Here is a 27005-nt window from a genome sequence, read left to right on the forward strand (position 1 = left end):
ATTTAGAAGAAAGGCAATCTTTGGCAAGAATGTAGGATGGGTCCGTAACACAACCTTGGCCCTGTGAAAAAAAAAACAAGTACTGCTCTGAAGCTACCAGTGCCTGAATCTCACTAACCCTGCGTGCGGAGGTAAGCCACACCAGCAACGCAGTCTTCAATGTGACCCATCTCATATCCATAGACGCCATGGGCTCAAATCGAGCCTAGAAACACTTGTGTACAGGTGCATTATAAACAACTTATTATATCAAACGGCTTATGTGCCAGGGCTGCCAGCACCACATTCAGATCCCATACTGGATTTGCTCTCTGTATGGGAAGATGCAGCCTAACTAGGCCTTGCAGATGTCTCTTTACCACTGGGTTAGAAGTCAAAAATGGCATAGAATCTGAGTTTCTGTAGGCCCCTATGGCCGCTAAATCCGAGCGGCATGTGTCTACTTGTACGCCCGCTTGCGCCAGGTGGGCTGGGAATTACAGTACCTGATCCAAGGAGCATGCAAGTGGATCCATCTTCTTGTCTTTTGCAGAGTAATAAAAACTTGTCCATTTACCTCTGTATTTACTGAAGGATGCCTAAGCCCCGCCCAACTGATGCCTTCCTAGTTGCCGCTCTTTTTCCCTACTTAAGGAGCCCTCCAGCCTCTTTTCCTTTGCAGATGCGGAGCAGGTGCAAGTGCACGTGGATATAGGTCACCCGGCCTAAGCCCCACCCACATGGTGCATTCATGGTAGCTGCTCCCCCCCCCCCTTCCACTTAAGGATGCCTAAGCCCTGTCCACCTGGTGCCTTCCTGGTTGCCACTCTTTTTCCCCACTTAAGGATGCCTAAAACCCGCCCACCTGGTGCCTTCCTGGTTGCGATCATCAGGCAAAGGCAACTTCTCCGGTGCTGGGGTGAGGACATGTGCTCCATGGCCCACCCCCTTCCTGGTCCTCTGTTAAATTTATTGTGCCCCTCCCTGTCCCTTGTGATGTCCTTGCGCCCCCCTCCAACTCCTTCACCCTTTTCAGGATCCTCATTATGCCCCCCCCCTGCCTGCCTGCTCTCTTCTTCCCTCTTACCTTCTCCCTTATCCTTTCTGCCACCTCCCCCACCTTCACATCTTTCACTATAGGAGTTCTCGATTCACCATTCTCTCACCATCACCAACCTTTTGCCAACGTTTGGATTAGACCTTATGGATACATTGACTTGGTGTTTCGCCTTCTCAACTCTCATGCTGGACCTCCCCGGGATCACGCACTCAGGGTGGCTCTGAATCATGCTGTGCCCTTCTTGATTCCTTGCCTACATTCTCTGTTCCCTGCAAAATTACGTGTTTTAATGACCTCTGCAACTGTATTCACTTTCCCCTCTGCTTCTCTGCTCTTTTTCACTGTTTATTCTGTTTTCTTCTCCCTTCCTCCTCCCTCCCTTTCTTTCTTTCTTTCTTTTCTATGCACTTATTCTATCAGAATTGTCCCTTGACCTAGTATGATAGCAACGTTTGTCTCCTCCCCCCTCCCATACTTGTTCTCCTACCCCTCTTCCAGCCCTATTTGAAATGTCATCAGGCCTAGTACTATAGTCGCTTGTTTTGTTCCTCTCCCTCCTCCTCATTCCTTCTCCCTCTCCTCTTGTAAAATTCCGGGTCTACCAGAAATGTCGAAAGTCCTAGTATGGTAGTCGCCTGTCTGTTTCCCACTCCTTCCTATCTGTGTCTTTGCACTTGCTCCATCAGAAATGTGTCCAGGTCGAGTACGATAGTTAATTTCACATTCTTGTTGTTCATGGCCTATAAGAATGTCATTGTATTTTTCCCTTGTTCCCTCCCTTGCTGTGAAGCGCTTTGAAACACATTGTGTATAGGCGCTATATAAATAGACTATCGTATCTGGTGGAATCCTTCCTAGCCCTCTGGACGATTTACAGGTTCTCCTCAGACAGCCCCAGGTCCCCAAGCGTCAATTGCTCAGGACCCAAGCCGCTAGGGCTAGTGCTCCCAACGATGGATGGACCACTGCCTCCCCCTTGTTGTGGAAGGAGTTGATGATCCGTCGCAGGTAGTGGAATCGGACCCAAACTGGCCATGAGTACCAGGTCGGAGTACCATATCCTGAAGGGCCATTGGGGAACCAGGATCATGCAGAGCCCGACTGATTCCCTGATGGTGTCTAGACATTTGGTCGACCTAAAACTGGTCGAATGACATTTGGTCGACGCAATTTGGTCGAAAACCAAATGGTCGAATTTTTTTTTTAATTATATATTTATTTTTCGGGTTTTCGTTTTTTACAAAAATGGGTTTTTGGAAAAAAAAGGGGGTTGGGGGGGGACCCCCCCCCCCCCCAAAAAAAAAAAAAAATTAGACCATTTGGTTTTCGACCAAATTGGTTCGACCATTTGTCTGGTCGACCAATTTTTTCGACCAAATGTCTGGTAACCTTCCCTGATCTTGCGTAGCACCCTCAGAATGAGCAGTGTCAGTGGAAACAGCACCAGAGATTGTTCCACATCATGTGGAATGTGTCCCCTAGAGAACATGATGCAAACTGCTTGCATTTCTTGTTGCCTTCTGTGGCAAAGAGGTCCACATTCGGATGCCCAGAAGCCTCGAAAAGCCTGCCCAGGACCTCTGGGTCCATCTCCCACTCATAGTTCTCTACTCCCCGCCTGCTGAGCCTGTTCGCTTCCACATTGCTGTCACCCAGAAGGTATGGCCGACAGGTGGATATGGTGAGAGATGGCCCAGACCCAAATCTGTATGGCTAGCCTGCACAGGGGTGAGGATCTTGTTCCACTCTGTTCAGGTAAAACATGGACATGAAGCACTCGGTCCTCATGAGGTCCGCCTTGCTCCTGATGAGTGGAAGGAACGATATGAGAGCCACCTGAATAGGACTCAGCGCTAGAAAGTGTATGGTCTTCTCTTTGGGAGATCCATATCCTGTGTACTGAGAAGCTGTTCAGGGTGGCCTCCCAGCCCTCCAACGATGAGTGTCGTGGTAACCACTGAGGCTTCCGGTTGGACAAAGGGAGCCCCCTAATGTGAATGCCATCCTCCCACCACCACTGCAGGTCTGCAGTCAGTTCCCTGGGTATGGGTACGCTGTTCGATGGAGTCCCCAGTTCGATGGAGTCCCCAGTTCCTGATATCAGGCTTGTGCTAGCTGAATTTAAATCCTTCTCATCCTCGGCCTGGCTAAGGGACCGCTAGTATATATGCCGCCATGATCCCCAGTAAGAGCTGGTACCACTATGCTGATGTCTCCCATTTGCTGTGATAGTGTCCAGTTGTCGGTAACAAAGCCCAGACTCTCTCCCGATGAAGAATATCTTCTGCTTCTCCGTGTCCCATCTGATGCCCAGGAATAAAAAGGACTGGGAAGGTATTTGTATCTGTATTTATTTTATTTACATAGCGCACCAGGCCCAAGGGCATCTTAGTTTCAGGCATGGTACAAGCAAAGCATTTGAATCGAATATACAAAAATATACAAGTTATACAGGAAATATACAAATGTACTGACTTGCTGAGGTTGACCGAGAACTCCAAATCGAACAACAGATCCATGAGACACTGCATTGTCTGCTGCGCTGCATTGCCTACTGCACTGCTTCGGCTGAGCCTGCCGATCTGGCCCCGACGAGCCAGTCGTCCAGGTACGGGTAGACATGGTGGCCCGTTGCCCGGTTTACAGCTGCCACTGCATTCATCAAACTCGTTAACACTTGCGGAGTAGAGTTTAGCCTGCATGGCAGCACCCTGTACTGGAAGTGCATTCCCATCACTGTGAATCTCGGGAACTGCCTGTGAGGTTGCCAGATGGGGACATGCAAGTATGCTTCCTTTAGGTCCATTTGAAAACTGATTTTTCCTTTTGTGCATTTACATTTCCCTCTTCACATTTATTATCTTAGAGTAAGGACATATAGAGTATAGATATAGATATAGGACTAGATACAAGTTTTCCAACCCCATCCAAATATTCAAATAAAGGTTTTGAAAACTTGCAGCCCTTGTGTCTGTCATACCTTTGATAACATGAGTCTGTCACATACTGCACTGGCCATAAAGACTTGGGGACATTGTTCAGCTGTCGTGGGGAGGCTGAAAAATGCATAACAGGACCAGCTACAGTAGTGGGGCGAAGACATCTCTTGCACAGACTCTTGGAACATATGATGCAAGCTCAGGAAGTATTCTGGCAATGAGGCCTGTAGCAGAGTACATGCTTCATTCTGGAAGTTGAGGCTGCAAGTTCAGTGAGGATAGAATAGCATCCATTGCTGAGAGGAGAAATACAAGTTATGCTGTTAGCTGGAAACCTGGCAAATTGGGGCAAGAACACCATACCCCTTATGAGCAGAACAATCTGGAGTCTAAAGGCCTATGTGCACCAACCTTTGTGGAGATTGTGGAGAGAATGCGTGAAGGAGGGCCAGTAAATTCCACCAGTTCCATGCAACTGGAGAGGCACAAGCAAGCAAACCTAAACATGTAGTTGGAGAAAGATTGTGACAAGGCCTGGAGATTCAGAGGTCATGAGTGTCTCAAAGGGTCAAGGACTAAACTCACTATGGGGAGATGCCTACAGCACCCTGATCACATTCAATCAAGTATTGTATTGGAAGTCTGTGTTCAATGATACATACTGGGAAAGCAAGTTCTGAAATCTATAATGAACTGAAGTGTAGGCCAACTAGTATAGTTGACTAACTGGACTAAGGAATGACACTCAAAGCCTCTTGACAGCACTGAATCCAGTACAGCTTTTGAAAGCTGTGTGGAATGCTGCATATAGGGAAAGAGTCCTGCAACCTAGAACTGTAGTTTTCTGAAAACCACTGCATGTTGGTAATGGGAGATTGAAGACGTTTCAGTTAATTGTGTATTTTCAGTGTCTAACACAGTATCCTAGGAACATTTTTCATCTCCTGAATTGTGCACATACTCCTATGTCACATCCCCTGTCTTTGCTTTTCAAATTATATTTCAGTGTGGCTGAGCAAAGTCTCTTCCCCATGTTTAACCTCACGGGGTAAGGTAGCCCACTGAGGCTATGTGACACACTCTGGCTCTAGACACTCAAGATGCAGTTCAGATCGTAGATCAGGGCCTACTTGGCCTTCCACAAAAAAGTTACTTGGTTTTAGTTCAATTCACCGTTCAACACAGGTCTCCGTCGGCTGGGCCCAACCTCTCAAATTACAGTTCAGGGAGTTCACATCCCCCAAGTACAAATACAGTCTCAAATCAGCACAGGTCCCCCTCAGTCGTGCTGGAAATTTTCAATCACAATGCCGGGGGCAAGTGGCTCCTTTCCCAAAGCTTTATTCCCATTCCAGGTATCCCTCAGTCGGACTCTGACCTTTCGAAGATGTTCGATTGTGCAAGAATTTTTCACAGTCCCCCGCAGGACCACTTCGACTTTCAACTTTGTTACACTTTGCTCTTCTACCACAATGACTTTCGGGTCTCGTAGTTTCATACACAAAAGCTAAACGAAATCCTTTTTCATCTAGGTTTGCCTCTTCCGGGCTCGAACCTAGTAATAAAACGTATTTAAAAACGACAGTTTTAAAAGTTCAGCATTACTTTGCTTTCTTAGCTGTTTTCCCGCACTGCAAGTCCCCGAATGCTGTTCCTCTTGGGCACTCTTTTGTGGCTTTATTTTCTATTTTTTTTTTAAACGTGTTTATTTTAAACAGGCAGGTTATGACAATACAAAGCTTAATCACTTGCGACATGAAGCATACAGTAATACGATTTGATGCTCCTCCCACCCCACCCTCCGGACTCAAGTTCCGTCTTCACGTCCCCGCTGGGGATCTCCATCCTGAATGGTTCTCCTGGCCAGTTGGGGCTTGAATGTCAGGGCCAGCAACCTTTGGTCAAAATCCAATACCGGACCCCAGATGTTGCGAAAGCGATGTAGAGTGCCTGCCCCGGCAGCCGTCACCTTCTCGGCGATCAGGATGTCCCAGACTTTCATCCACCAGAAAGGCATTAGAGGGTCTTCCGTCGTTTTCCAGGTGCGGGCTATCACGTTCCTGCACGCAAGTAGGCATTGTGATAATAGTTTGGCTTTGGGACCAGACCTTGGGTAGATCCCGGGGATCGGGGCTCCAAGGAGAATAGGTTCGGGGGCCAAGGGCAGTCGCACCTGAGTGATGTCTGCTATCGTCGCTAGGCATTGTGTTTCCAAACGGCTTCAGCCTTGGGGCAGGACCACCACATGTGGAAGAAGGAGCCTATTTGGCCGCATTGTCTCCAGCATTGTGGGTTGAGTGTGGAGTTCATGTGATAAAGTCTTAGGGGAGGGTAGTACCACCAGAGGAGGATCTTGTAGGCGCACTCTGTTTGTGATGCATGATGAGGAGGTGTGGGCCCGGGACCAGATGTCAACCCACTGTTGGTCTTCAATCGGAAGGCCCAGGTCCGCCTCCCATAGGGCCATGTACCGGGTCTTGGAAGGTAAGAAATCCCCTTGGAGGCGTTTATATAGAGAGGAGATTCTACCTTGGGGCGGGAGCTCATTAAGGGTCAATTTGATGGCTTTGGGTGGACGAGTAGCTGCCTGGCGAGTCTGTGGGTGGGTGAACCAGTGGCGCAGCTGGGTATATGTGAATCTATCTTGTTCCTGGATCCTAAAGAGTTCTTTGCATCGCTAAAAGGTGCAGGGTCGGCCCCCTTCAAAAAGTTGTCCGAGGGTCTCTAGGCCTCCTGCAATCCAGGAAGTAAAATTCCGGGGAGACAGACCAGGTGAGAAGGTCGGGTTCATAAACACCGAGGAGAGGGGGCTGAGCCCCGTCGGGATCTTCTTCTGTTTCAACGCCTTGTCCCATACCGAAATGGTGTGTTTGGTGGTCGCCAGAAGATTCCGCCACTGTCACCGTTCCAGAGGGGGGATATGTGGGAGAAAGCGCAGCGGGAGGGGTAATTGCGCCTGTTCGAGGTCCACCCATCTAGGGCGGTTGGTAAGGACTTGCCATGATTGGATGCAGGACAGTTGAGCCGCCATTTGGTATTTCTGCAAGTTAGGGACCCCGAGTCCACCGAGTTTTGCATTGCCCAGCATCGTGGATTTAGGGATCCTGGGTTTTTTCCCCCTCCAAATAAACTGCAGCATTTTCTTCTGTAGGCGTTGAAGGGCTGGTGCCGGAACCGGTACCGGGAGTGAGGAGCATGCGTACAGAAGTCTTGGTAGTAAGTTCATTTTACAGGCTGTAATACGGCCCATCAGCGATATCTCTTGTGCCGCCCAGCGCCTCAAATCTGCCTCCAAGTTTGTAAATAGTGGGGGAAAATTAGCCCGATAGGAGTCCAGATCCCGGCCAACCCAAGCGAGGCCCAAGTAGCTAATTCCCTTGGTCGTCCATTGTATTGGGCACAGCGGAATTAGGGCTTCTCGGTCTTCCCGGGTCAGACCCACTCCCATGGCGGCTGATTTCCGTAAGTTGATGGCGAAGCCTGTGACCTTGCCATAGCTCGCTATCTCAGCCAGGGCTTGAGGGAGGGAGGAACGGGGTTTCGTGATAGTCAGGAGGACATCGTCTGCATAGAGGGCCAGCTTGTGGTGTGCCGGGCCTGATTGAAAGCCTTCGACTGCAGGGTTCAACCTGATCCGCTGGGCGAACAGTTCCATAATTAGAGCGAAGAGGAGTGGCGACAGCGGGCAACCCTGTCGGGTTCCACAAGTTAGGTTGATGGGGGAGGAAAGGGTGCCATTAACTGAGAAGAGTTTTGGGAGCGTTGTAATTTGCCAGCGTCATAGTGCAGAAATCCAGGCCAAATCCAAAAGCCTCAAGGGTGAGCCTCATGAAAGTCCAATTTACTTTGTCGAACGCCTTGGTCGCGTCCAGGGCCAGAAGCACCAGTTCCTGGGAGTCTCGGGAGGCAAGTTCCACCAGATCCAAGGCTCTTCGAATGTTGTCGGCCGTGGAGCGGTGTCTGAGGAAGCCACTCTGATCCGCACTGATTATCTCTGGCAAGAACTGAGATAGTCGTGATGCTAGGATTTTAGAGTATATATATTAGCATCTATGTTGAGCAGTGCAATGGGTCTATATGATGCAGGGTTCTTCGGATCGCCTCCAGGTTTAGGTAGTAAGACCGTAATTGACTCCTGCATGGACGGGGTTACAGTGCCTGTGGTCCTGAACGAGTTAAATAATTGTACCAAAGGTGCTAATAGTTGGGGTTTGAAAATCTTGTAAAACCTGGTTGAATACCCATCAGGGCCAGGGGCTCGGGATTTAAGGGCTTTTATTGCCTCGTCCACTTCCTCGTCAATAATTGGCGCCTCCAGAGTCACGGCTGTTCTTTTTAGCCGGGGAAGCGCTGCACTCCGTAGGTATTCCTTCTGTTCCTCCATGTCTCGCACCGGAGCGGTCATTACCCGAGTCAGGTGGGCCGTAGCGAGCTGCAGTTTGTCCTGGTCAGCGTAATGGACCTTGCCTTGTTGGTCCTGCAGGCCCACAATTGTGTTGTTCCTCTTCACCTTCGCAAGTTTGGCCACTAGTAACTTATTTGTTTTATTGTTTTTAGCATAATAAAACTGTTTAGCTTTTGCCATTTGGTGGGAAGTGTGTTCGGCGTAGTGGGCCTCAATCTTTTTTTGCGCTATCCGGATGGCCCGCTGAGTTTTAGGGGTCCAGCCCATCTCCTTATGGGTCCTTTCTGCATTTTTAAGTTCTTCCTCAAGGCCCTGGCGAGTTTGACGTTTGTGTCTGTGATAGGCCGCTCCTTGCGCAATCAGTTCACCCCACACTACTGCTTTCATTGTGTCCCAAGTATTGGCGGTAGAGGTGTCTTCACTGGGGTTTTCTTTAAAGAAGTTGGTGATCGTGGTTGCGATCGCGTCCGAGTGGCATCTCATTAAGAATCGGATCCTATAGTGTCCATCTGCGCTGTTGGGGGTTAGCTGGTTCCTGCACTCGGATTTCAAGGGTCACTGGGGCGTGATCAGACAAGATTCTGGAGCCAATTGTCTCATTGTTGGTGAACGTGAAGATTTGTGGGGACACTAGGAGAAGATCTATCCTGGAGAAGGTTCTGTGGACATAAGAATAAAAGGAAAAGTCTCTTTCGGATGGGTGGAGTTCTCTCCATGAGTCCACCACCCCCAGAGTTCTGAATAGTTGTAGGATGGCCAGGGCTATGGTGAGGTCTCCGGCGCTGGCCGGGTGCGACTTGTCTTTCGTGTGGTCCGGGACCCCATTGAAGTCCCCTCCAATCACTATCTGGCCTTCCAGAAACGGAGAGAGAGTTGTACTCAGGGATTCATAGAACAGCGCCTGGCCTGAGTTGGGTGCGTATACGGAAATTATAGAGTAGAGTTGTCCTAGTAGTAGGCATTTCACTGCCATGTACCACCCCTCCGGGCAGCTTATATACAGTCTAGAATTTGAGGGTTCAGTCCCCTCCCAAATAGGATAACTGTGCCACCCCTCTTGGAGTTCCCAAATGCGAAAAGTTGCTTCGGAAAATTTCAGGAGCGTAGGCGGCTATGGTCTGCCGGCAGCAGATGGGTTTCTTGTAGCATAGCTACTGCTGCATCGTCATTCTGAAGCTTCTGTAGGATGGACTTGCGTTTGGCGGGTGAATTTAGTCCCTTGACATTCAGGGAGACGAACCTCAGAGTTCGATGTTCTGGTACCAATTCCGGGGCCGTTGACGAGTCCTGGGGGAGAGGGGGAGATGTAGAGGGATCAGCCATCATGTTGCGGAGTGTGTGGCCATTCCCCAACCTGACTATGGGGTTTTTTCTCGGGCCGCCAACGGGAGGGCCGAGTTTTAACTGAGGGTGGCGGACCTTTTGTGGGTCTAGTGCCTCCCTTGGCCAACGGGGCCATAGAACAGTGTGTAGCCAACATGGCTAACCTTACAGGTAGTCCTAGTGGTTTGTTCCAAGGTCTCATAGGTGGACTGTGCCTTGGAACCGGGCATGGACCGTGGAATAATGCCCGCTGCTTTTAGGGATAGAGCCCATCTGTGTTCTTGAGGGTGCTGATCGGATCATGGTGCCGGGCTGATGAGCCGGGATAGAGGTGGTGGCTTCATCATGGGGTCGCATCCGGCTATTTCCTCTTCCAGAATGTGGGGAACCCTCGACCAAGAATTTTGTGTGGGGTTAGGGGAGGCCACCAGGTCTGAGTCAGCCTTTGCTTCGGAGGGCAGGGATGACAAAGGCTTGGAAGCATCTGGGCGCAGGATGTTGTCAGCATCTTCCAGGTGGCTAATTTTCCTGAGTGAGCCCTTGTAGGAAAATTGCAAAGCTGTGGGAAAGAGCCATCTGTAGCGGATTTTCTGAGCTTGAAGAAGGGTGGTTAGAGGGCGGAGGGCTTGCCTCTTTTGAAGAGTAAGAGGAGAAAGGTCCTGAAAGATCTGGAGGGAGGTCCCTTGGAATGTAATTTCGTCTTTGGAGCGGCTTATCGCCGAGATGGCTTCCTTTGTGGTAAAGCAGTGCACCCTAGTGATGACGTCAGGGGGGCCATCCGATTCCACTCCGCGTCTAGGGTTCAGCCTGTGGGTGCCATCTAGGAGAAGCTGTGAATCTTCAAGGTCAGGGAGGAGAGATTGGAAAAAGAGGCCCACATATTCAGCCAATCCCTTGTCTGGGATCGAAGTGGGAACCCCCCGAATAAAGAGGTTGTTGCGCCGGGCCCTATTTTCCAGGTCTTCCTGCTTGTATTCCAGGATGTCGTACTCGTCCTGCAATAGTCTGATTGAGCGTTGGACCTCAGTTAGAGCGGAGACATGATCTTGAGACGGTCCTCAACAATTCCCGCTCTTTTTTCAACCTCCGAGACTTTTTTATCCTTACTTTCCAGCTTAGTAGTGAGTTCCGCCATACAAGAGAGGAATTCTGATTTGATATCCGCCATGAATTCACGTATATCTTCTTTGGTCGCCAAGGGTCCCTTGTCTAGGGATTCCCGTGAAATAGAGGGGCAGGAGTCCTGTCTCTTAGCTTTGTCGGATGTGATCAGCAGAGTTGCTATGTCCGAAGACTTGGTGGTCTTTTGTTGCTTAGTCATCACGCTGGTTGTCAGCGGTGGGACAATGGCCGCCGGGAGCACTGTAGCGGTGAAGGAGAGTTGCTACGGGAGCTGCTCAGGGGCCCCCAGAGGCTAGGAAGCGCTACCCGTGCAGTTTATAGGCCTTATCCGCAGGTAGCAGGGCCATGGGCCAGGGTGCCCCAGGAAGGGCTCAGGGAGAAGAGCATGCGGGCTAAACCTACCTTAAATCTCTCAAGGGGCTCCTGCTGAGGGCTCCCGCTGCCAACCGTTGGGGGGAGGGTCTCCCATCCCCGCTCCAGGAAATCGAGTCGCTTCAAGGGCCGTTGCATATGTCTATAGGCCGGAAGGTAGACCCCACCGGGCACCCAGAGGAGCCACCAGTGCAGCCCATGTAGGTCTCCGTCCGCCGGGCGTGTAGCTGTAAAGCAGGGTGGGCCGGGGTGCCCCAGGAGGAAGAGGGAGAGGGAGCACAAAATGGGGCCAGGGAAGTGGATCACTCAGCAGGGAAAACCCCCACCAGCCCTCGGTGCATGGAATGCTCCCCGCCGGTTCTAGGGGGGGGCCCGGGCCGCCCTCCACCGGCCGATGGAAACAGTCCCCGCTTCTTGTCTGGATGTCGGGATGCTCGTCCGTCCCCTCCGGCTTGTGTGTTACGGGGAGGCTTGCCTCCAACTCCCGACTGCGCACGCCATCATACGTGCGCCCGCCATCTTGGATTCCCCGAGCGGCAGAGGGGGGGACCGGGATTCAAGCGGCGAGTACGGACATAGTGCTCCTTCTCCCGGCCTTCATCTTTGAGCTGCTAGTGCCCCATCGGTTCCAATCCACATAGCTGGCGTCGGTGGATGGTGTAGGCCACAGGAACCGCACGATTTTAGCTATAGCAGCAGGCAGGCCACCCTTTTGTGGCTTTTTAAATTTTGCTGTTTGCCCAAACTACAAGTCCCAGAATGCAGTTCCTCTGTCATTAAACCTATGCCTCCTTCTCCCGTTCCAGCCACACACATGCTTACCGGGTTTCCTCTTTTCATGTGGTCAGGAAATTCACCCCGGATAGCTCAGCACTGGTGGGCAACTCCTTGGGTTGAGGGCAGTGTCTCACCACTTGCCCCTCAAGCACCTGGGCTTCCCTTCACATGCCCAGGGTAGCCTTCACATGCCCAGGGTAAACGAGTATTGTAGTAGCCCCGCACAGGCACTGGGTCAGCAGCCTTGCTCTTCTGTCCTCCTCTGGACACTCTACAGCTTCCTCTGCTCGTCCGTGCTTCTGGGCTCTCCAGGTGCTCCCTGTAGTTCCAGCTTGTTCAAAATGCTGTTTCCGACTGCTGTCTTTATACTCCCAGACAGTTAAGTGAAGTCAGGTGCGTCTGGTTATGCTGGATTACCTGACCCTGCCTGATTTCTATTTTGTCGTACAATGGCAACAATACAGTCCTACCAATACGAGCCAGAGTATTCCGAGGCAGAATTAGTTTATAGAGAAAGATGAGTAAACGATGGGGCATCGGACGACAGTTGGGAAGACGAATCACTGGATCCTGAGCAAGAGCCTAATCGCATGCAAGACATTTCCACCTGGTGTACTTGCAATCGGTGCGAGGTCATACCAACCGTGGAGGAGAACTGCTGCTGCAGAAAAAAACTCTGGATGCTTGGCCTACATATCGGAAGAAGAGACACCGCCGCTATGTGTTACCGAACTGCATGACTTTAGGGCAGCCTGCCTCACAAGGTCCGTGTTGAGGATTATGATTGTGCTTATGCACGAACTTCACGCAACAGTTTGCCCTCTCAATCCAAGTAACGAGTAAGTGTACTATAGGTGTCATGTCATTTTGACCACTGAGGCCACTAACATTTCATGTTTCTCTCCTATAATGTCGTAACTTTGATCTATCACTGCCTAATGAATGTAGTCTACCAATTCAATACATTTCAAGCGCTTTTGTGAAATCAGAGTGTTCATTTTTTGTGTCTTTCACGTTCAACTAAGAAACAATATTTCTCTGTGCCCCAAACGTTATGAATTGCATGGGTGTTCACTTTTGTAATGTGTCTACACTTTAAAGCCCAAGTTCATTGATCCATGAAGTAACATTTGTACGGGCAAGTGTGCCATAGGATACAGGATGCATTTTCAACTCGGGCCTGTACACTTATCAGGTTCATTTAAATACAGTATGTATGTTCATCTTCCACAGGTGGTACAGGCTGGTGGCCTATCATTCGTGTACATGGTTGCTTAATGGGCCTGAGGCTTGGATACCGCTTTCGACGAGTAATACCCGCCTGTGTCGCTGGAGCCATTTGTGCCAAATTCCACTGTGACAGCGGACAGTACAGGGGATTTTCCCACACTGTGCTGCAACCAGAAGTATACAATGTGTAGTATATTTGTGCCATCAACATCAGCAACAAAATAAAATACAAAAGAATTTTTATGAATAGTTGTTTCAATTTTTCAGTGAATCAAGGACACGCTCACTTGTCAATGAGGGACATGAAAGAATGGTTGCTGCCCCTTTACGCTCACCTCATCTGCAACAATCCATTCCCTCTCCATTATAACCGGCCAGGGTGCCAAACGCCATGTACACTTCAAAGGTATCTTCCGCACAGGGGCCATTGTACACATGCCCTCCCCAGACCCAGTGTCTCCAGGCTCCCCTCTTGCAGACCCCACCCCTGCAATCCACATAAGTGTGTCTCCCTTGAGCAGTGTTCCAGCCCTTTTCTGCACACCTTTTGCCCATCCATCCCCCCTCCACTATCAATGACAGTTCGCACCTAGGCCCGTGAGCACCCATGGGGGCTGGCAGGGTGGGAACAGCCAAGGTGCCAAACACCATGTACACTTCAAAAGGTATCTTCCGCACAGAGGCCTTTGTACACATGGCCTCCCCAGACAAAATGTCTCCAGGCTACCCCTGAAGCAGACCCCGCCAGAAACATGTCACACATTCACATACACACCCATTTTTCTAATACTTTATAAACCCCTTCAAATTTATCCAAAGAACATCTCTGAGCACTGGAAGTCAACTCTTGATCGTTCTACCTGTTCTCCTGCTACTAACTCCCCTGCTTGCTGAATCTTCAAGGTCAGGTCAGGTCACCTATTAACTTCACTATATTCATCTCTTTTTGATCTCAAAATCTCTATCTATTTCGACCGAATGTACCCGGTAGTGTAATGTTCATTAATCTCAATAACTTTACCATTGTCTAATCTCGATATATAGCAAATTTCATCAGTGTCAATTGTAATAGAATCGTATCTTTCTCGGACCATGACTATAAGCATGTTTCCTTTTGATGCACGAAAGTACGTTCAACGGACGAGTAGCACGTTACGATTTGCGTCATATCAATCAATTCTGTATGTATGTCAATTCTGTATGTATTTAGCATTCGACTACGCTACACAGGTTTTGCTTCTTTGACCAAAACAAACATTACATAGAAAACTGATATAATTCCATCAATCTCATGCATTCAGTACAATTTTTTGTAATTATTTATACTTTTATATACAGATTTTATAGATTTTAAGAATGCCTGCTTGTATGGTTTTGGGTTGCCGTTCTAGGAGCCATGTCAAAAGTCAGGGCACAATCCTGCATACATTCCCGAAAGATATTGATTTAATAAGAAGATGGGTTTCACATTGTGGTTTGCGGTGGACGAGATTGAAAGTAGATCCCAGGCTGTCTTGGGAGACTTGAGAGCCAATCGATTCCGCATCTGCAGCCTGCACTTTACCTACGATATGTATGACCAATCGAATTTCACAAAAAAGCGTCGACCCAGAATGTATCGTAAATTGCTTCCAAATACAATCCCAACTCTATTGATGCACACGTTGCCTCAGGTGAGTCCCGGATGATGAATTAGTTGTAGGCAGTGGGGTACCGAACAGGTAACTCCATGACCGGATTGGTGCTTTCGGTGTAAATGTGTCTTACTAAAGTTTACATATTTACCAGATTGTATTACATTTTAACTATACCACATTTTACTACACATCTGTCCCTGGTTTGTGGAGCTTCAAATGAAGTAATTATGACCATGGAAAACAATGCCATAGTGCCCTTCACAAGGAGCATAATGTTTTCGTAATCGGTTGCTCGACATGTCAATTATTTTAGGAAAGCATACGGTCGGAAGCACAGACCCTCGTAAGTGACGAAACTACTGATACGTCCAGTATACCAATGGTGAGTCCTACAGACTTGCAGAAGTTTATATTCTCGACATTCGGATTTTCCCTCATATCTAATGCAAATCTAATTTTCCCTTTTATTACTTCATGACAATGCACTGAAAATGAAAGAGCAAGATTCTTCATCCATTTATTTTCACAAGTCAACTACAACTTCAAGCGCCTATCAGGTCATTTTATTTCACTTTTCAATTACGAGAATGTATTATGCTTGGAATTTCAAATAATATGAAATCGTTTATGTATCATGTCAGTTGTTTACACTAGGTGTCATTTATGGGTTTCTCTTTATAGGTACCATTGTCTGCATCCCATGGTCTCTGTTCCGTTTCGGTGTTTTCATCCGTACTAAAACAGGGATTGTGTTACAGGGGATGCTGGTACTTCAACTACAATTACATCATCCTTTGCAGCTGGTCTAGAGTATGAGGTATGCGTACTTACAGTTCCCTTGAATGAAAGAAAGTGAATCCTACATAAGATATTATTAGACAGTGACATTCATATAAATGTGCAGTGTTTCAAACTTTTCTGATTTCAGTTCTAACGCTCACTTACCTAATGCGAAATACATTCCAAAATGTTTAAACATTACAATCAGTATGTTTTGCACGGTGATCTCTGATCAAGTACACTTGCCATCAATCAGGTGAAATTCGAAATGTATATTTTGACTAAATGACGTACACTGTTTGCGAGGGTATGTGTGTAAGCGATGTGTGCGATGAAAGATTTTAATTTCCAATACGATTGACATTTTTTTTTAAATGAATATTCTATTCAAGGAATGTACACAAGGTGTGGAATTACAAGAGGAGGCACATGGATCCGAGGTGGTCGATCAGCTTGCTGGTGCGGTCATTACAGAGAAGACCGCGGTTTCACAGAAAATCAAGAAAACAAGGGTAACTAACAAACAATTTTGTTTTCTAGAAGTGTTTTGGGCTGGTGTTTTCTTCATAACTGTTTATGTATTTAAAGTGCCATCTACTGTATGTGTGTTATACATTGGACATGTTTTTACTACCCATCTCCTAGAGGCCCAGAAGGAAAAGAAGAAGTATAAAGACACAGACAACAAATGAAACCAAAGATGCCGCTTGCCAAACAGATTTCACCATGGAGCAACTACTATTTGAGGCACAGCGTGGTCCAGTCAATAAGCAGACTCGAGATGCTTATGTCCAATGGCCAGAAACTGAATTGAATGTGTACTTGGATCATTGCTACAATGTGAGAAGTGGACAAGATGAAACTGAATATAAGGAAGATGCTTTGGAATTCCTTGCCGACTACTTGACAATCTACACCTGCAAAAAAAGGTCCACCCAATAAACAATCGACGTTGATGGTCTCTCAAATTTGTGTGCAAATAACACAAGCTGAACTCACAGAGACTGAAGCTTCAACACAATTGACAGAGGAACTTGCCAAAGATCTCAACTACAGTTTGTCTAGTTTGGCCGATTTGTCCACCACATTTGAGTCACAAACGGCATTCATGCAGGACGAATGGCTAATAAAGTAGCACAAATACATTGTATTTGACAGCTGCCTGGTAGAGATTATACTGATGCTGAAATGTTTCCATCCAGTGAGGGGGAAAACATGCGGGGAGCCATTGGTGAATGTGACTCGTGTATTACAAGGCACTAACCTGAAAGTCCAAGCCACCTGTGCCCACCTCCATGATACAGTTTCATGGTCCGCTCAACCGATGCTGGGCAAAGTGCCAGCTGGAAATCTACTGTGTTCAGCAGCTTTACTTTTCAGTGGCTCAACTTTTAGTAAATTGTTGAGTTTTTGTCAATTTGTGGGAGTTCAGTTTCTTGCTAAAAGGCAGTACTACAAATATCAAAGAGAATTCTTATTACCCGATATTAGGCAAGCCTGTAACATTGAACAAATGTCAATTGAACACACATTCTCTGGCAAACGGTTCAGGCTAGCTGGCGATGGACAGTGTGACAGCCCCCGATTTTCAGCACACATACCACTTTCAAGACATAAAAACTAAAAAAATTGTGAGTTCGGAGATCGTGCAGGTGTCCCAATGTAAATCCTCAGTGGCCATGGAGAAACATGGTTTCATAAAATCCTGCAAACACCTTCAAATCGAGGGGAATGCAAATAGACCTCATAGCCACTGACAGACATGTTTCAATAGCCAAGGCCATGCAAGAGCAGATTCCAAACATTTGTTGTCAATTTAATGTATGGCACATTGCCAAATCAGTCAATAAATTACAGCTGCTGGTAAAAAAAGGGGTTCGGAAAATATTTTACAGTGGTCTCAGTCTTTCAGCAACAATCTTTGGTGGAGCTCCAAAACTTGTGATGGTTCGTTGGAAATTGTACTTGAAAAATGGAGCTCATTGATGCACCACTGTTCCAACGTTCATTCATGGACACAAAACCAACATTTTCACAAATGTGCACATGGACCTTTATCGGAGGAGCTGGAACGCAAGAAAAAGTGGTTGGTTCCATCTTCACTTCCACACAAAGGTCTTGAGAAGATCGTGTTTGATAAAACTATTTCAAGAGACCTAAAGGTACTCACAGAATTGTGTCACACCAGAGATTTGGAGGTGTTCCACAATATGTGCCTAAAGTACAGACCCAAAAGGTTGCATTTCGGCATAGACGGTATGCAATCTAGAACATTACTAGCCATATTAGCGCATAACGAGAATCTAGGGAGAGAATAATCGAGAACTGCAGGAAACTTTGGAATGCTTCGCTACACAATGGTCTTTGCAAAACGAAGCAAAAAATGGGTGGTCAAGCCAATATACCAGGAAATGGAATTCAATTTTGTGAAAGATCTCACTTTGACTGTGTTGGCCATGCATACTCATGAAATTGATCCCGATTTTGTTCCCAGGACACATACATTGCCACAAAACATTGCAAACGACCCCTGTCCACCTAAAGCGGAACTTGTTGAACAGTTGACTTCCCGGTATAAATGATTTGCAGCAGTGTTCTTAATGTGCTGACAAACTGTTGGGATATGTTCCCCCAATATTTGTACATGAACAATGGAATGCTATTAAACTCAAATTTCAAAGCTTAATAGACGGGCGGAGTCCTCGGATGAGGACGGGGAAGGCGACTGATGACGGCGCTTCCGGGAGTGCCTTGAAGAGGCAGAGGAGTGGCGAGACCGACTCCGGGACCGAGACCCACTGGACTTCCGACGACGACGAGAGTCGCCCCTTGAGTCGTCCCTCGAAAGCCCCGCAGACCTCGACTTCTGGGGCTTGGACACCTTACCTACTGATAACTTCTTGCGCTCCCGCAAGGTTTTCGACGTGAGCGACTGGCAGTCGGCACAGTCATCCGTGTCATGGGCCTCCCCGAGGCACCAGAGGCAGGCGTCGTGCGAGTCAGTGACCGACATGATGCACCCACAGTCCCCGCACTTCTTAAAGCCCGGACGCGCTGTGGAAGACGAGGTAGACATCTTCACGAACTAACAGGTTCGAAGAACCGAGATGAACAACAGAAACTCCAAAGAGTCGAGGCGTACCGAGATTCACGAAGCGAACAGGTTCACAGAAAAAACGGAACTGAGGCTACGGGCGTCGTGCGTCCTACTTATAACATCCAGTGATGTCGGCAGTCGGAGAAGGTCCGGAGAAGGTCCTCGAGGGCGGCGTATCGACATCATCGACGCAGACGCCGAAGATTTTCCGAAGCAGCACAGCTGTGGTGATTAGTGTCATAGATATGGAATAAGTCGGAGGATCCAATCCCCTCAAAGTATTTAATTATGCACATTAATTTATACCTCAAAGGATAACATGCATGTCCGTGGTTGCTTGGTGTCTGTAAAGCTGGACATCAGCATGAAAGGAACTGAGGGGTCTGAGCTGGTGGGCTCAGGCCATTAAGGGTGTAGGTTGTTAGTGCATGGGAAGTTCAGTGGCGATGAATGGGCATTTGGATTTATGACATGTCTGTGTCTCACATTATCCGCAGATCACATTCCTCCGCAAGAACAGGGCACATGCAGACGTGGCAAAGGGGAGGAGATGGTGAGGGCTGGCGTAGATAGGCGCTGGGGATGGGAGAGTTGCAATTGTATAAAGAGAGAATGATTTTCGGGCCTAGTAGAAAGATGTCATTGGGCCTATTTGAAAATGGTTTCCTTGTTATCCGTTTTACTTATCATAACTGTAACTGTTGTGCAAAAATGACAAAATCACTAGCATTGATGGGTAAAAAATTATTCACGATAGCGCAGCACGGGTGGAGTCCAGCAAACAATTCTTTTATTTTTCGAACATATTTCAAATGCCACGTTGGTTGGCCAGGCTAATCGCTCCCATGGAGTGATGGTCACTTAGTTTGATGTTGCTCATGGGGAGTTCACACCGACGCGTCTTGTACAGTATGTTTTTGATTTGTGGCTTTCCTTCACAAACACTAAAGTTACCATTAACGTTCCAAACAATGTTCAATTGTTGTTCGACCTTGGAAGAAAGGGAGGATTCGCTATGGACTGAAGGACGGAAGTTGTGGAATACCCGCAAAAATGATAAGGTTCACCATTTTAAAACTTGACATTGTAACATTTATTTTAATTCTATGAAAACCGTTAATCTGAGCGGACAATCTGCGTTACGCCAAGAGAATCGAAATACCAAATATAGTGTAAGTTTTACTGAAGACGCTTTTGTAGACAAATGATTACAGGTTTCATTTTCCGACTGGTATTGCTTGCTTACATTGTTAATGGTTGATGGGTGGGCCATATTGCGAAGACACGCAAACACAACCTGTATGCAGGCTAGCGATATCTATACCACTTCGTCCCATGGCATATGAGTGTGTGCCATCAACGTTGTATTATTGGATGAGCGGGGGGCAGAATATTTTGAAAGGGGACTTGGTTTGCTTGTCGAAATTTGATGTGGCCAGTTCGGTTACATTTTCAAAAAAGGTAGGAGGTGCCCCTTTCTAGAAAGAACATGCCATGATAACCTGTTATGTGTTTTTTTCACACTTTGAGTGACCGCAGCCATCGCCTTGAAGCTCAATGTACCTTTCACAGATGAGAAATATCCATTTTCATATTTGCATTTATCCCGGGCACATGGGCAGTCCAGCACAGACGAGCTATGGCAATTCCATTCTGAACTGGAATACCTACAGCAACCCCATACACATGTTTCAGCCTTGTTGTGCATCATCAGTGAGGTGGAGCTGTGCCTCTCTGAGCACAGTAAGCATGGAGTCCACATCTGGGTTCCCCAGGTTCCACCAACCCCAAGTTCGTTGCTTATATTCTGTTATAATGCCGTCCATGCGTTGTTCGAATTTTTCTGTCAGCTTCCGCATCCCATCGAGAGCTAAACATACTCCACAGCGCTAACCTCTCAAGCACATCGTAGACTCCAACTTTCCCTGATGTTTTCTGTGCATTTCCATGGTTTGTGGTTTGTGTTCGTTATTAGGTTCCAGCCGGTGCAGAATTAAAGGGTAAATGGATACATTTGAATTAAGAACGGCTCTTGAAATATATTTTCATTCTGTTTTCTACACAGCTATATTCTTCCTTTCTGTGAATGTCATCGTTTCCAGATCCCGAGTGACGGTTTCTTCAGCCAGCCGTGGCAGATACGCCTAAATGGATGGATTTCGATTACGCTGATGTGGGACGATTGCCCGGGACCAATATGCCCTTGGGCGGTACAAGCAACAAGGAGCAACCTGTCATCCTTTACGGTGGTCTAGCAAGAAGCTGATGGCGAAGCCTTGCGAATCAAGGTACGTCAAATGCGCATCTTCTCCCGAAAGGAACACTGTGTGCCTCATGATAAAGTTTTGATGCTGTAACCCAAGGACATTAAAAAAAATTGGTGTTAAATGGAAATCTGCGGATGTTCTCAGAGCATTTTTTGTGAAATAAAAGAACATTATAAATTGCAGAGTATTGAGGTTTCCTTTAAAACTAGTGTTTTCTATTCCGATTTGGGACGGGCTGTGCTGTGGGAGGATGCGATTGTTGAATTTCCAGGTTCTGCGTCAAGTGACGTTAAGACGTAGGTGATGACTGGGCACGTTTGGCTACGCTGCCCACTAACGTCATGAAAGTAGGTGTAGAATATCACTAGGAATGATTATCACAAGATGGCCGCGCCAGACTCCTTTATTTCGCATGTGTAAAAGTGCGGAAAACTAAGGTTAGATGCATAGGAATTTTTTTTTTACAATCGATCAACGCATGCTTATAACGACTTGCCCGAACGATCGGGACAATACCAATCTTTGGGGCATTATTCCTTTAAGAGTCCTTAATTTTTTTTATTTTGTGTTTTTATAAACACGCTCATAATGGACTCAACCGTATAGTGGTGCAGCTAACATTAAAAATGATGAGATCAACAACCAGTGTACATATCAAAGATACATTTTCATAACCAGGGGTCTCTTATCATCCTCCCTCTAATCCCCTTATTTAAACAAAAATGCCTCAAGTGCTCTACAAAACTGGTAGAGCATGTCAAGAGTACTAATCTCCCTGGTGATCCCAGTCCACAGTTCTGCCCAAAAACTGTGATTCTTCCGTCTCCCCTTGAAACATATACTGATGGAGGCACAGTCAGAAGCAAACAATACTTTGACCATAAACACCTTGACGGTTGATATCGACATAGCTTGTCCCTTAAATAGGGAGGTGTGAATCCATTTAAACATTTAAAAATGAGGCACGCAATCTTAAATTCGATACAGTCCTCTATCAGCCAGTGCAATGCTGCCTGGCAAGTGAATAGATGAGCTGGTTTGCCCGGACGGCAAACCAATCTGATGGCTGCATTCTGGGCTTCTCTGACACTTAATAGTTGTTTGGCCGGAATGCCTAACAAACTATTCTAATAATCCAGGTGGGCATTTGTTAAAGCTCCCACCACTATCGCATGATCTTTCTCTGATATAAAACGGCAGCACCTGCCGTAGCAAACCCAGTGAAAAAAAGACTGCCTGAACCATTGCTCCTACCCGACACTTGCTACCAAGATTATCCAGCCAAATGCAGCCTAAGTTTTTTATCTTGGGGGCATATTGCAACTTCGTACCTAGGAATGTGGGGACTAAACTTTTTTTGCATTTGCAGTTATAAGTGTCTCGGTCCAAACAACATGAGCTCAGTTTTATTTAGACGCATTCAGCTGAAGCGGATTCATATGGATCCACTCACTTCTTCCAAACATTGTTTGACCCTAGTGAAGGTGACCTCAAAATGTCCAATTCTGATGAAAATCAGTGTGTCATCATCATTAGAGTGTTACTTCATCCTGTGACAACACAGAATATCCATCAACAGTTTTTAATACAAATTAAAAAGCGAAGGTGACAGAAGACACTTGCAGGACTCCACACCCTGTCACAAAAGGGTCCGAAATGTTTCCTCCCAATTCAACCTGCTGTTGTCCGTCGGCCAGAAATGATTCAAACCAGTTAAGGGCATGTTTGAAAACTTTATCTACCACTCTCAATCAATCAAGTAAAATGTGATGGCTGACCATTTCAAAGGCTGCGGACAGGTCCAGCATCACTAAGAGTGATAGCTCTCCCCAATCCGCGGCCTCTAAAAGATAATCCTGCACAGCCAACAAGGCTGCCTCTGTTCCGAACTTAGGTCGAAAACCTGATTGAAGGTGGTCCAGCAGTGACTCCTTTCCCTTCATATCAATATTATATTAAGTTCAAATACACTATACATAGGTACAGAGGCACATACACGCTGCTTCACCACAAAACATCAATATAAACAATTCCAGTGTTTTTGTAGCGTTCTTGTGACAAATGAAGGTTTGACAAGTAGAAATATATTCAGAAGAGTGGTTATAGGACTTCAAGAAAGCATTTCGGATTGACATCTTATTAATATGTACTGTATTTTTGCTACAAATTAATGCATCGAGAAACTGAAATAAAGTTCTGAAGAAAGTGCACAAGTACAGACTGCCCCTAAAAAACAGAAAAAGGAACAGTATTGCAAAATGATTCCCAATTAGCTAGTTTATTATGAACAAGCGCCAACATGACAGAAGCAGAAAGCTAGATGAGAAATGAGCACCAAGTTTTTGGCTGGGAGATGGACAAGGCAACAAGAGAGGGAACTACACAAAAAAGTTTCTTCATCAGAGTATTAGCAGAGAAAGGGATTGAGACAATACACACTTGTGTTTTGCAACGTTTCTGTCAATAACGCGGACCCAAGAAGTTTAGAAATCTATTGTATTTTTGTCTATTTGTGCTGGCGCTACTACCCAATTAGCTTATCCATGCTAAATATATCTAATTTATCCATTATACATTAGAAAACAAGGAGAATATTGGCGTCGACAAGAATAAAAAGGTTTTCACTTTTCTCCAAATTTAAGCAAATCATCTGTTTCTCTTATGTGCAGTGGGAAGCTGTTCCACAGTCTAATTGTGTAACAAAACAATAAGTAAAAATAATTAAATGTGATATGAACGGTTAGATTGACTTGTTACTTACTTTACAACTTCTTCTGAATGCTGATTAATTGTTATTCTGCCAACAAACCTGTAAAGCAGAAAATTATTCACAGATTTAAAAACATCTTGTTCCGGGGAAAGATTTCAGCTATTGTAAAATGAAACAATCTAACTTGTCTGAAAATGTAAATGCAATATATTAATACAGGGCATAGACAATTATGTAATTGCATCTTACATCAATTCTCTCTATGAGGAATCTGAGGGCATCCTCACATCTTTCCCCAACATATCCTCCTCCGGGGTGGCCAGGGAAAGGCCGCCGCCATCGGTTCCTGACCCCGGGGGTGAATATGCGAGGGAGGACTACCTGGGTGGAGGGGAGTGGAGGCGAGGCACGCTTCGGTGAGACACGGTTACCCCCATTTCCCTTTCATAATGAGTCCTCTATGCCCCAGGATTGTATGGAACAAGTTACTTACCTGTAACTGTTGTTCTCCAGCATGGGTCTGGCATGGATTCACATGCTCATGAATATTCCCCGTCGTCAGGCTGGGAATCCTCGGTAAAGAAAAAACCAGTATCAGTTTCGTTTCTGATCTGTCTTTCGTAGTAGTAACCAATCACTGGTCTCTGCGTCATACTGACCACAGCCAATGACTGCCCTCTACCTAAGCCCCACCTCTGGCAGCCATCTTCAGATTTGGAAGCACGTGAAGTGGCAGTATGACCAAGTGAAGAGCCGCAGAGGGGTAGGCGGGAGGGTTCGCATGTGAATCCATGCCAGACCCATGCTGGAGAACAAGTTACAGGTAAGTAACTTGTTCCTTCTCCAGCATGGGGTCTGGCATGGATTCACATGCTCATGAATAAAGAATACATAGCAGTACACACATGCACAACCACGGGAGGTGGCAAAGGCTCAATATTAAGCATCACATCAAACTCAACATTAAGCATCTTACCTCCTCACCAGGCTCACCTCAGGCGAACAGGTTGCGCAGCACTGCTTGGCCGACCCTGGACTCCTCCCTGGAATCCCGGTCGACGCAGTAAAATTTCGTGAAGGTGTGCGTCGACCTCCACGTAGCAGCCCTGCATATGTCCAGCAGGGGCACACCAGATAGGAACGCCGTGGTAGCTGCGATCGCTCTGGTGGAATGGGCTCTCGGACGGCCAGGCAGCGGTCGGTTTGCCAACCGATGACAGTACATGATACAGCCGGAGAGCCATCTGGAAATGGAAGCCTTCGAGAGAGCCTTCCCCTAATTGACTGGTCCAAAGTTCACAAAGAGTTGTGACGTCTTCCGAAAACACTTCGTGCGGTCCACGTAGAACTTCAGCGCTCTAGCCACATCCAGCGAGTGCAAAGTCCTCTCAGCCGGCGACGAAGGCGACGGGAAGAACACAGGCAACACCAAGGGTTCGTTAAGATGGAAGTCCGACGGTACCTTGGGCATGAAGGAGGGGTGCGTCCTGAGCACTACCCTCGTGTCGTGAAAAGTCAAGTACGGGGCCTTGCAGGAAAGGGCCTGGATCTCTCCCACTCGTCGTGCGGAGGTGATGGCCACAAGAAACGCTGTTTTCCACGACAGAAATTTCAACGGAGCTGAGTGCAGAGGCTCGAACGGAGGTCCCATGAGCTTGGTCAGCACCACGTTGAGCTCCCACGCCAGGGCCGGAGCCTTCACCGGCGGGAACGATCTGAACAGTCCCTTCATGAACTCTTTCACCAGACGATGAGACCACAAGGACGTCCGCCCCGTGGTTCTGGTGTATCGGGAGATCGCAGCAAGATGAATCTTGATGGACGCGTGTGCCAGTCCAGCTTTGGCCAGCGTCAGCAGGTACGGCAGTACTTGGGGGGCCGTAATCCGTAGAGGGTTAATCTTCTGTGCGTGGCACCAGACAGAGAACCTCTTCCATTTGTGTCCGTAGCATTTAAGAGTCGAGGACGCCCTGGCCTTTGCAAGAACCTCTCTGCAGTCGGCCGGTATGTCGTATCCTCCAAACTCTAGCGCTGCAGGAGCCAGGCCTGCAGGTTCAGCGATTTCGGGTCGTGGTGGAGGATGGCGCCTCCTTCTCTGGAGAGTAGATCCGCGTCCACCGGCAGCTTGATTGGCGGGGAAGCCGACAAGTCCAGAAGGTCCGGGAACCATATCTGCCTCGGCCACGCAGGTGCGACGAGGATCATCCTGCACCGTGACCTCTTGAGCTGGTTGACGAGCCGGATTAGCAGTGGCAAAGGAGGGAACGCGTAGAGGAACAGGCCCCCCCAGGGGAACGAGAAAGCATCGCCCATGCTCCTCGCCTGGGGAAACCTGCTGGCGAACCTCCGGCACTTGGAGTTCGTCGCCGTCGCGAACAGGTCGATCTGGGGTGTGCCCCACCGTCGGAAGAGGCGATCCACTAGATCCTGCCGTAGCTCCCACTCGTGGCACGAGCGCAGCTCCCTGCTGAGTGAGTCGGCGATGGTGTTTTTTATCCCTGCCAGATGAAACGGCACCAGAAATATCCTTTGGGCGATGGCCCAATGCCACAGGTCCTGCGCCTCCTTGGACAGTGCTGGGGACCTGGTTCCGCCCTGTTTCCTGATGTAAAACATGGTGGTGGTGTTGTCGGTGAAGATCCTCACCACCTTGCCCTTGAGGGACGGAAGGAAGGACCTGAGGGCCCAAAACACTGCACGGAGCTCCAGGACGTTGATATGTAGGGATTTCTACGTCGGGAGCCAAAGGCCTCTTGCGTGCAGATTTTCGGTGTGCGCTCCCCACCCTTCCAGGGAGGCATCCGTGGTCACTGTCTCCTGGTGGGCTGGGGTCTGGAAGTCCAAGCCCGCTGTCAGATGCGCACGGGTGCCCCACCACCGGATCGCTCGTCGGAAACTCTCGTCGAGTGTGATCCTTTCCTCGAAGCTGCCCGTCGTTTGGATCCAGCGCGCGTCCAGGAACTCCTGCAACGGGCGCATCCGGAGCCTGCACATGGGAATGAGGTAGATGCAGGAAGACATCATTCCGAGGAGGGACTTGATGGATCTCACCTTGGCCGCGTCGGCCACCAACATCCGCTGCACCTTGCCCAGGATGGTCCTGGTCCTCTCCTCCGACGGGGAGGCCAGAAGGGACACTGTGTTGAGCCTCGCTCCCAGAAACAGAGCGTCTTGCGCGGGTACCAGGTGGGATTTGGCGTAGTTCACGGAGAATCCCAGGTCCGTGAGAAGTTGGACCGTCCTTGCCGTGTGAACCACGGCGAGCTCCCTCGTCTTGGCTCGGATGAGCCAGTCGTCCAGGTAGGGG

General features: G+C 47.8%; 1 protein-coding gene across 7 annotated transcripts in view; it reads right to left on the minus strand.

Moving 5' to 3' along the window:
* ATP11B (ATPase phospholipid transporting 11B (putative)) overlaps positions 1-27005 on the minus strand; it is a 1683501-nt gene that overhangs the window by 1439459 nt on the left and 217037 nt on the right. For 6 of the 7 annotated variants that reach the window (XM_069618659.1, XM_069618656.1, XM_069618658.1 and 3 more), the window contains exon 8: positions 23750-23797. The exons of the other annotated variant lie outside the window; for it this stretch is intronic. In XM_069618659.1, the coding sequence (XP_069474760.1) occupies positions 23750-23797 (48 nt within the window). The remainder of the gene's footprint in view (positions 1-23749; positions 23798-27005) is intronic. 7 annotated transcript variants of the gene reach the window in all.

This window comes from Ambystoma mexicanum, chromosome 10, assembly GCF_040938575.1.
Source record: "Ambystoma mexicanum isolate Mex_15411 chromosome 10, UKY_AmexF1_1, whole genome shotgun sequence".
NCBI lineage: Eukaryota > Metazoa > Chordata > Amphibia > Caudata > Ambystomatidae > Ambystoma > Ambystoma mexicanum.